Source organism: Misgurnus anguillicaudatus, chromosome 19 (assembly GCF_027580225.2).
Source record: "Misgurnus anguillicaudatus chromosome 19, ASM2758022v2, whole genome shotgun sequence".
NCBI classification, from domain to species: domain Eukaryota; kingdom Metazoa; phylum Chordata; class Actinopteri; order Cypriniformes; family Cobitidae; genus Misgurnus; species Misgurnus anguillicaudatus.
In genome coordinates, this window is record NC_073355.2 from 32,315,183 (window position 1) to 32,326,279 (window position 11,097).

Genomic DNA, 11,097 nt, shown 5'->3' on the forward strand with positions numbered 1-11,097 from the left:
ATGCATAATATTTGTTTATCGTTGTCATGGCAACACCGAACGAGTCTAAAATCGCGTGAGTTTGAACCGCGTCTCAATGAGCTGAAGATGATGTCGTATAAATCAGGGGCCAGGGGATCTGCCAAATATACATATACTCCAACAACCTGTGAGTTTAACAAACTGCCATTTCTTACATCGATTGACAGTTTGTTACTTGTAGAAATGTTGCTTTTATGGACGTTTGTTTTCACGTTTGTTATGGATGTTAGGCCTGTTTATTTATAACTGTAATGAGATATCCCAAATGAAAATAAATAAGTAAAGAGTTTATTTCTTTGTAAAGGTTCCTCAGTCAACCACAATCTTCCAGAAGTTAATAAAAAAAAAAATCTGCCACAACATTATTTGTCACCCTGTTTGTACTCAAGTCTCACAATCTAAATGAGATTAGTAGCATCAAAGTTTGATTTCAATCATCTTGGTCAATATTAAAATAATCACATTTTCACAGTGTGTTTTTTACTTTACGAAAAATGATTTTATGTAGACACAGTCAAAGTTTTACAGACTGGATCACATTTGTCACTTTATAGTTACCTGCACTACATCCTAATACTGTGAAATGATTATTTATTACAGTTTTATTGTGTATTGTTATTTCATATTCACACTGTATTTTGCCTTTTTGTATTTATTCTGATCTGTGGTGGTTTTTCCTTTATTGTGAATTCTTTTATATTTTTATTGTCTTAACGTATTGTTTCATATGCCCTTTACACCATTTTTATTGGGAGAAATGTACAAAATGTGAATTTTATTGTACAGTCAAAGTACAGACGAGAGTAATAATCTTAAATCTTAAGGTCTAAGATGTAGTGCCATCCATGTTCTACCTGACTTACTGTAACTAAACTGGCAGCATTTTTGCAAGAAACCTGTTTCCAGTGCATCATAACGTCATGTGATTCTTTGATAATGTGCTCTAAAACACCATTGTTACCTTTAAGCAATAAAAGAAATCCCTTTTATCTGTTCTTTTAGATACCATTTGCTTTCAGGCTTACTAGCATACAAACATGTTACGTAGGCAGTGACACTATACCCTTTGTTTTTATATGTATAAGTATTAACGAATAACAATGAGTGTAAGTCAGGTAAGTAACAATAAATGTTTCAAAAGTATTACAGGTATGTGTTGGTAAAGGTGAACAGGCGTGTTTTAAAGATAATTGACAGCAGACTAAGAAAAAGCCTACTAGGTGTGTCAGATGGAAAATTTAGCTGTGAGGGCACAAGAAATCCCAATGAGACAGCAGTTCTTGCGCTGTGTCATCAAAAATTATTACAAGCAACAAAAAGATGATTTTTCGGCTAATTTTGTGTGTTGCTGGGATATTACTTCTTAACATAGCAGGTGAGTTTGCACAATTTATAAATCTTTATTCATGTTAGTTAATGGCAGTGCAATTGTTTAGTTCATCGTTCATTAACATTTTTACATGTTAACAGTTACAAATTTTGTTGGAAAAATTTAAAATTTTGAAATTACCATGAACTAAGATAAACTATATTTAATGTGTAAGCACTGTTCATTGTTAGTTCATAGCTCATGCAATAAAATATTGCCAACACCCTTACGTTTGCTATATAAATTTTATTGTAAGTGCAATTTTAAAAAACAAAGTCAAAATAATTACTAATAATAACAAATTACAAATAATAATAACTAATTCAGTTAATTGAATCCATAAATATTAGTAAATTTCTTATCTTGATTAATAAATTGCTGTCTGCTGGCTCAAACTATTTTATATTAATTATTCATTTGTATATTAAAAGAAATAGAAGTGCTCAAATGAAATGAAACTCATCTGCATCTCTAAAGCATGACAGATTAACAATATGCTGTTTTTAATCGAAGAAAGTCAGAGCATTTAACTTATTTTGGATATCACTTGGGTCTCTCTAACCATCTAAAACAAGGCCATACCCACTCCAGTCTTGAATACGGAGTTATATGATCCAAAAGCACATTGTGTTTTTAACAATGCCTAAAAACAAAATTTGCAGGCTACCCAAACCAGTTTATCTGCTTTGTAAATGCTTGCAATTGCTTTGTTTAACAGAAACTCTCCAAAACCAAAGAGGCCTATAAACACTGAAATGTTACTTTCATTTAAGATCACTTTAATTATTAAATTATTTGTTGTTTTTGTCTCTTTAAACAGGCTGTCTCTGTCAGTTAAATGGTAAGTACTATTTCAATTGATCACAAAAAAAATCACATTGAATGTTTCACATACACTGTAGGTTTAAACTCATGTGAAATAAGTTCATTTTACTTTTGTATTGTATTATAAGAGTAAAACAAGATGTTTAATATGTACTAAGAAAGTAAATCTGTCGAATTTTAACATCTTTTCTTTTATCAGTGTGTGGCCAAGCTCCTTTCAACAACAAGATTGTTGGAGGGGAGGAAGCGACCACAGGGTCTTGGCCTTGGCAGGCCAGTATTCGGTTAATCGGTGGAGGTCATTTCTGTGGTGGTAGTCTCATCAATAAAGACTGGGTCTTATCTGCAGCTCACTGCTTCCAGAGGTATGAAATGCTCCAAAAATGAAATAGTTCACCCAAGACTGAGAATTCTGTCTTTGTTTCTTGACCTCCACATTGCGTTTCAAACATGTAGGCTAAATCTCGCATCTGTAAAACAAATATACAACAATTAAATATTGGGTAACGCTTTACAGTTGATTTTGTTAACATTATTTAGTTGTTAACAAAAAGCATCTACTAACATAAAGTAACAATAAACAATATTTAGCATTTATTATTTTAATTGCAGATTATTTTTTGCATTTACTACATTTTTTAAAATTAAAAATGGTAAAGGTTAACATTAGTTAATGCATAAAAAACAAACATGAGCGTATTCAATTCAGCGAACCTTAACAAACGTTAATAAATGCTGAAAACCATATATAAAAAAGTACAAACTGTACCTTTTAGGGTAATGTATACTAATCTAAAATATCGACTAATGTTTACAAATACAACCTTATAGTAAAGTGTTACCAAATATTGATTTCCATGCAAATACAATAAGCAATTAATAAAGCTTTTAATTTTAAAAGGGGTTACAAAATCATCATAACAGTGACCATATGACTAATGTGCTACGCTTTACGTCAGACAATAAATTTGTATAAAAAGACATGAAATTTAATTGGTAATGTCTTAATCAAAACCTATATACAGGTACACTGTAAAAAGTGAAAGCTGCCCTACTTAAAAAACATACTTCAATCGATAACACTTTTAAAAAAGTTTTATAAACTTAAATGTTCTTCTTTTAAATGAAAAATTATAAAATAACTGTAATTGGTAACACCTAAAATATTTAAACATTTTTAATCTAAATGTATAACTTAAAATGAGAAAAAAGAAGTAGAAAAACTTCTTATTTTTAGGCGTTACCAATTTAAGTATTTTTTGGTTGATCCAAATCTGTTGACAGTATAGGGCACAAATAAACCACGTTCATGAAACTTGCATCCATTTTGAAGCTTGAAATCATGCCCTACTGTGTCCTGAACGTAAAGTTGATGAGTCAATACTGACAGAGTTTTTAGCATTGGGCAAACAACTCCTGTGTCAGTGCAACACTGTTATACATTGATAAAAAATAATCAAACTTTGTTTATCCGACTTTGTTTAGCGTCAGCTACGGTGCAAGTTATATTTCCGTCTCTTTGGGACGTCAGACCTTATCAGGCTCAAACCCAGATGCAATAACTAAGACAGTAAGTCAAGTCATCACTCATTCCGGCTACAACTCAAATACTGAAAACAACGACATAGCTCTCGTAAAGCTCTCGTCTTCTGTGACTTTCACCGATTACATAAGGCCTGTCTGTCTGGCTGCTAGTGGTAGCACACTTGATGCAGGTGCTAAGACCTGGATCACAGGATGGGGAAGACTCCATGCAGGAGGTGAGCAACCTTTGCTTAAAAACACATCCAAGATTCTAGTGTTGCAGTGTTTGAAATTATGACATTTTTAAATTTGACCTCAATTTTTAAATTTATTTATGTCACAGATTCTTCACTTCCAAACACACTGCAGGAGGTACAGATACCGATTGTGAACAACACTGATTGTAATAAGGCTTATGGTATTATTACAAGCAACATGCTGTGTGCTGGTCTTACCTCGGGGGGTAAAGATTCATGCCAGGTAAGACATCTGTACTGTAGGACATCTGCTAATAGTTGTTCACTGTGTAGTGGCAGAGATGTTAAATGTTAAGTGGTTTATTATGCAGGGAGACTCTGGAGGTCCAATGGTCTATAAGAACGACTCCCTATGGATTCAGTCTGGAATTGTGAGTTTCGGGAAAAGCTGCGCTGCAGCCGGCTTTCCTGGTGTGTACACCAGAGTGTCTCAATACCAGTCTTGGATCAACTCTTACACAAGCAGCAATCCGCCTGGATTCGTCCAATTTTATGCAACCGGTGGTTCATCTAACCTTCACCACTATCTTCCTCACACATTCTTCATCTTCTTACTGTATCTCGTTTTCTAAAATTATATAAGAAGATAATACAGATAAGGGAGGAGAATTTGCAATGTGCACTCCTATAAATGTGAAGGTTTTAATCTGGTTGTTTATTTGTTTCATACCAATACTGAGGCACTTTAAAGCATAATTATAGGCAAATGTGAGTTTATTAAGTTTAACATTAACACAATTCATCTACATTTTTTTTAATCACAAGCACAGTCTCTTTATTAACATTTTATTGTTGTGATTTAACTTATGGTGGTTATGTTGACTGATTGTGAATTTCATTTAAACCATTAAGAGCTCTAGTAGAGAAACACAACACGATCCACTGCAAATGCACACCAGTCATAACATTTACTTTTATTTGTTAATTACTTTGATCCAAAGAGATTTATAAATGAGAAAGCATTAAACCAACAATAAGCAACCAAATTGCACACTGAAATAAACAAATGTATAAAGCTGTGCTTAATTGTTACTGATTACATTCTGTGATGTTTTTTTCTGTATTACTCCTTAATGATAATTTCTGTTTTAGGACTGTGTTGAGCCCATACATAAAGTGTCAAGCCCATACATATGTTACTTTAAATGTGCTTTGATAATTTCCCTCTCTGTTCAGTGAGTTGGGGTGAGTTTAGGGGCACATTTCCTCCATAACTAAACATTTAATTACCTTAGCAGTTCATAAAGTGAAGAAAACACCATACATAACTATGGTTGGTTCATACTTAACATACCTAAAAAAAAACAGGTGTTATAGCATGGATATGATTATCTATAGCTGAATAACTTACTTGTTTCTCTGTCATGCACAAAATGACAGAAATGTACAAATACAAAATCAGAAAGTGAAGTTAGAGTAGAATTTAGGAAAGGATGCCACCTGGCGTTAAAGCGGTGCAGCTGCAGGCACGTTTGCCCGCAAAATTAACCCCTTGTGTTTCAAGCAACTTCACGTTGTTTCAATCGTGTTGTTTGTTATGATATGTGATTTAATAATGTATTGTGATTAGCTAAAGTGTTTGTAAGTGACGTATGTGAAAAGTATTTTCGGTTGCATCTTTCAGACGTAAAGAGAACAATGTGATTTGAAGGCACAAGCTGCTCTCTGGGCTCTTTAACAGTGTTCATTGTTGTGGACAAAAATCAATTAAAAATAGGGGTTGGCACAAATTATTTTTTTAAAATTAGGTCTTAATGAGTTAAAACATATAGTAATGTTAAAATAATAAAAATACACATATTTATCGCTTTTAGGCATAATATTTTTTATTGGGTGTATTTAAAGTTGTTTATCGTTGTCATGGCAACACACCACACGAGTCTAAAACGCGTCAGTTTGAACCGCGTCTCAATTGAGGTGAAGACGATATCGTGGACAGACTCGCATGATAAACAAAATCAACTGTGGCCAGGGGATCTGCCAAATATACACATCCTCCAACAACCTGTGAGTTTTACAAACTACAGTTTAACAATGCTTCGTAATTTAAAACGTTGGCTTCATGTAAAACGTGGCTGAATTGATTCCCTGATAGCACACATACATCTCGAAGACGTCTATTTGATGTCTGCGTTTACATCTGCAAGACGTATTATTTAGATTGTTTGCTCATCTGCAATACGTCTCTGAGACGTTTCCTAAAAGATATCATATAGACATATTAAAGATGTCTGCAAGACATTTTTGATTTAGAATGTAAAGGAGCTCTTTCTAAGACCTTTTATAAGATGTTTTTACACACCAGATGTATTCCAGATCTCCAGATCTTTACCAGACATCTTGCAGACGTACCTGTGCTATCTGGGTTGTTACTTGTAGAAATGTTGCTTTTATGGACGTTTGTTATATGGATGTTAGGCCTGTTTATGTTTTGTCTGTTTTACTAATGAGATATCCCAAATGAAAATAAATAAGTAAAGAGTTTATTTCTTTGTGAATGTTCCTCAGTCAAGCACAATCTTCCAGCAGTTACCAAACACAGTGACGTCACCTTTATCGCCAGTGCGCGCAGGGCACATTAGAGAGGGTAACGCAGACATAAGACAAATTCACACTAAAATTACAAATATGCTTTCATTTACTTACCCTCATGTCACTCTAAACTTTTATTTTTACAGAACATATAAGACTAAATTTTATGTCTTTCAAATGACTGACCAGAATATAAGCCTGGTTAAGAATTATAATTAAAGCGAAAAATATAATTTAATAATGGCCCACTTTAGCTCTCAAATCAGATATGGTGCCTTTGGACAGTTTCTAACTTTTTAGTAACCAAGAAAGCTATACAGGTTTGGAAGGATGGTGATTGTTAAGTAGGGCTTAATGTTTAATTAAAGTTAAGCATCATAAGGGCTGTATAGTTTAACAATCTTAGTGTGTTCAAGATCATTTGTATTTATTTGCTTTGTGTGTGAATTTAGATCTGGTGGAATTAATGATGATCCAGAATGCACAGATGCATCAGGTCATTATGAATAATATGACCATGTCTGTACTCAACACGTTTGACTACACAAATACACCAGAGGTAATGTGTTCACAGACACAAACACGCCTGTAAGCACACACTTCTCTGTTCTGAGAAATTGCAACCCTATCTGAATGTGAATGTCTGTAAGTGGGTGATTCTCACGAAAACTTGGTTTTAAAAATGTCAGGCATGAAAATGTAAAAATTGCTTAAATTTACTTTTTTCCCACCAGACATTGAAAAACAAAGTCTGGAGTAAATGGGAACATTAATTTAAAAACTTTTACTTATCATTTAACACTTTTTGTAACATAATTAAAAAAATTAGTCTTAAAAAATCTCATTACCGCAACAGTCAGAAAACACCAACACTGACATATTTTCAAAATGACATGACAAACCTGAAAGAACATAATTTGGAGATTCTGCACATGCATTTAAAATCAAAGTATTATGCTTCTATTAATTAAATTAACATTTAATAAGCATCTGTTGCGGTAATGATAATCAAAATGTTGTGTAAGCATTCTGACAAGACAATTATTTCAAATTAACTGTAAAAAAAATCTTACCTGGTAGCCATCTTGAAGTAACTGGTCCATGTGCTTGGTCACTCAAAAACAAACTTTATTAAAATTCTGTATGTGTGCTTAAACTGTTCTCAAAAAGTGTTGCGGAGGATGAGAACATCAGGCATGGACACATAATTTTCCTAATTTTTCTTCATTATTATTATACATGAATATTCAGTAAATATTTTTTCTGTCATCTAAAGTAGTCTAGCAAAACATCCATTTATTTTTTTTCCTACTATTTTGGTGTTAATTTGATTAAATTACAACAAAACGCATGTTCAAACACAGCCGGACACATTGCGGTAATGAGAATTTAAGCAGAAAATGAGATCAAATTTCCAATTATAAATTCTTATGTTGAAATCACACATTGTGCAAGGTAGAACACAGTATTGTGTTAATTCTGATGCTTTTTAATGTTACTATATTACACATTTTAAAGCTAAAATCATTAGTGCTGTGGTGTTTCAATGGTTTCGTGAGAATCAGTGACAGTGACAATCCTGTATGTTCACAATGCTTTTCCTTGTGTGTTTTGGCTTACGTGCACCGTTCCTTTTAAATAGGGCTATAGTTTGTGTTATTTTATTGTTTTCAGCATCATACAAGGTTCGATATGAATTTAGAGGAGGAGGCTGATGTTTACCACCATTATTATCCCTCTGTACCCGGCCTCTGTTACCCAGATTGGGTGTCTCAGCCGCTGATGCAGGCTTCACCCCCTCTTCAACAGATCATCCAGAACCCATCACAACACACAAAGCCTGTTTCCACAAAATATATGGACAGGTTAGACAGAAACCAAACAAATACACATTAGGGTGAATGGGTACAAGTCTCATTTTACAACAAAATTAAAAGAAATAATGATTATATTTGAACTAAAGATAACCAAGCCTATTTAAGCTACAATGAAAAAATTATTAATTCAATTTACTAAATTTTTTAGGTTAAGTGGTCGCAATAAATTTATTTAAGCTACATTTAAACAAAACAAAACAAAAAAATCAACACAAAGCAAAACAAAAAACTTTTGTTTAAATGTAGCTGAAATAAATAGATTGCGACCACTTACCTTAAAAAATTAAGTAGGCTAAATTGAATGAACATATTTTTTCAGTGTATTAGAATTTTGAGATAAAAATATATTTGACCCATATATACATGTACATAACTTTAACTCACCAGTGTGATGTATATCAGGAAAGCTGTACCACCGCCACCTCCACCCAGTGCTACACAGACTGTTGGTGATGATGTTCCACCTGCACCAGGTACACAAACAAACACTCACCCACCCATCCTCTCTCCTCATGTATATTAAATTACTTCTATATTTACAGGTGTACACCTATTTGGAGTGTGTGGCTGTAAAATCTTTAATGTCATTTTATCATGTTCATAATATTGAATTGTCTCTATCTGGTCTCTTGCAGAGTTTTATGCTGCAGAGAGAGGACAGATGAACAGTGAAAGCTTAACCCAGAACATCAATGATTAATAACCACATTGAACACAAATAGAGTGAAGGTCGTATTTTTGTATGCAAAACCCAGAAGCAAGTTAGCATTTTAGCACTTCTGGTTCCATCATCCCATAGTCAACAGGTTTTTTGAATAGGGTTTTGGTTAAAATTTTTAAATAAGATCTTGGGTACTATAAGCCCAAGATATGTTTGCACTTTATTCTATGACTAAAAACACATTAGTAATAAGCTTTGAGGTCTCTTTCAAAGGGTGGTTGCTAACAAGTTGCTATATGACTACAGACTTTGTGGACTTTAAACCTCATCACGCAACACGGGCACAATTCTCAACAAACATTCGTCCTTGGAGTATTTTCTTATCAGGAGACATGTTTTTAAATGTGTTTTTACTAAAGTTCGATGTTGACGATGATGTTGAGAGACAGTTGTGTTGTTCACTTATAGCCTAAAGTTCAGGCATTTAGGGCTCTATCTTACACCCGGCGCAATGCAGCGCAATGCGCGACACAAGTGTCTTTTGCTAGTTTCCACCCTGCGCAATTATCATTTTCACGTTTAGCGCCACATTGTTTAAATAGCAAATGCATTTGCGCCCCCTTTTGCGCTCTGCTCTGAAAACAAGGTGTGTTCAGGCACATTGTTGGCGTGTTGCAATTATGAGGCAACTAAAATAGACTACGTCATTGACCAACAAAAACCTGCTCTAAAGTCAATGGCGCAATATGTTTTTTGTTATTTAAAGAGCGCATTAGTAATATGCGCCTATAAACAGGACGACAACGCGGGTTTGCTTAACACATACATGAATGCGCAGCAGCACAAAAACGCTTATAAATATGAAAGATTAAAGGATTGAAATGTAAAAGATTATTATTGAGTCTCTTGGACATAAATGATCTGTTTTTAAATGTTTTTTTTTAATGCTACCTCACAGATTTATTGTATATGATGACTTTGTACCTGTGGGTATGGTGAGATGAAAAACATTTTTAAGTAATGCTTTAAAAAAAAACATGGCGCTGTCCGAGTGCTGAAACCGTTTATAAATTCTTTATCTCCTGTTTCTTATAAATAAAGTATTTTTGGAGTACAAACCTTTTCTTACATACTTGTAAATTATTGATGATATTGGATAGCCATACATTTAAAGCAATTAAAAGCCTGTTTTTTTACTTCCATGACTAAAAGAAAACGGGTTTTAAAGGTTTTAATAAAAAAATAACAATTTCAATACAAGTGAAAAACAACACAATTATTTAACATTAGTCTTAAACTGGGGATCTTCTTCCTCTGCTTAGTTTTTCAGTTTACAAAGTCTGTCATCTAAATAGGGATTAGACATAGTGCCAGCGCAACAGGTTTTTAAAGGGGATGAGAGATAGACTCTCATTGGTTTATTGCACGTTACGCCCAAAATACTTCCATTACTCATTAAAAAAAGGACCAAGCCTTTTCGACCATGCGTTCGCCGCACAAACCATTTTCCCATCGTTAAATTGGCAAAAGTGGATTCGGACACGCCCATTTAGACGTTGCGCTGTGCGCTTTAGACAATGCGCTTATGGTGCGTTTACACCAACAGCGGTAGAGGCGTGAAGCGCGAGTGATTTCAATGTTAAGTCAATGTGCAGAAGCGTTGACGCGCGTCAGGAGGTCCCGCGGCGCGGAAGAGGCGTTCGGCGCGGAGCGGAAGACGCGTTTCGCCTCATTCGCGCATGAAGCTCGCGCAAAAGGCGCGAATTGAGCGTTGTGCGCGGTACGCGCGAATGGTGCTTTTGTGCATTTTGTGGTTCACGCGAATTTGCGGCTGACGCCCGAGTTGAAAAATTTGAACTTTGGCGGAATTTCGCGCCACGTCAACCAATCAGGAGCCTGCCTGCTGCTGTGGTGGCAGCCCCGCCCGGAGTCAGTCACTCAAGCAGTCACTCGGAGCTATATGACACAAGTTGTTATTTCTATAGAGGAGACAGGAATCAAAAGGACCTCGCTTGGAAGAGTGTCAGTAAG

The 11,097-nt window shown here is 34.6% G+C and overlaps 2 protein-coding genes across 6 annotated transcripts in view; both read left to right on the forward strand.

Moving 5' to 3' along the window:
• The first annotated feature begins 75 nt into the window (after window positions 1-75).
• Window positions 76-5,017, forward strand: LOC129436349 (trypsin I-P1). Of its 4 annotated transcripts, none has more exons than XM_073857483.1 (6): window positions 76-148; window positions 2,211-2,231; window positions 2,415-2,580; window positions 3,701-3,975; window positions 4,083-4,219; window positions 4,308-5,017. In XM_073857483.1, exons 1-6 carry the CDS (start codon window positions 88-90, stop codon window positions 4,566-4,568), a joined length of 921 nt encoding a protein of 306 aa, XP_073713584.1. In that variant the 5' UTR covers window positions 76-87; the 3' UTR covers window positions 4,569-5,017. The 4 variants fall into 4 exon arrangements, with proteins under 4 accessions (XP_073713584.1, XP_073713585.1, XP_055050409.2 ...); XM_073857484.1 differs by having other exon boundaries at window positions 3,707-3,975; XM_055194434.2 differs by lacking the exon at window positions 76-148 and adding an exon at window positions 1,163-1,396.
• Window positions 5,018-5,171: 154 nt separating this feature from the next.
• Window positions 5,172-11,097, forward strand: part of LOC129436372 (proline-rich protein 29) — a 39,277-nt gene continuing 33,351 nt past the window's right edge. For both annotated transcript variants that reach the window (XM_073857487.1, XM_073857488.1), the window contains exons 1-4: window positions 5,172-6,003; window positions 6,505-6,583; window positions 6,981-7,087; window positions 8,203-8,393. In XM_073857487.1, the coding sequence (XP_073713588.1) occupies window positions 5,857-6,003; window positions 6,505-6,583; window positions 6,981-7,087; window positions 8,203-8,393 (524 nt within the window). In that variant the 5' untranslated portion in view covers window positions 5,172-5,856. The remainder of the gene's footprint in view (window positions 6,004-6,504; window positions 6,584-6,980; window positions 7,088-8,202; window positions 8,394-11,097) is intronic.

Coding starts and splice junctions, on each gene's coding strand:
- LOC129436349 (XM_073857483.1), top strand. CDS start 88: ATGATGTCGTATAAATCAGGGGCCAGGGGATCTGCCAAATATACATAT. Junction 2,232..2,414: donor CTGTCTCTGTCAGTTAAATG/GTAAGTACTATT, acceptor TTCTTTTATCAG/TGTGTGGCCAAGCTCCTTTC. Junction 3,976..4,082: donor GGGAAGACTCCATGCAGGAG/GTGAGCAACCTT, acceptor TTTATGTCACAG/ATTCTTCACTTCCAAACACA.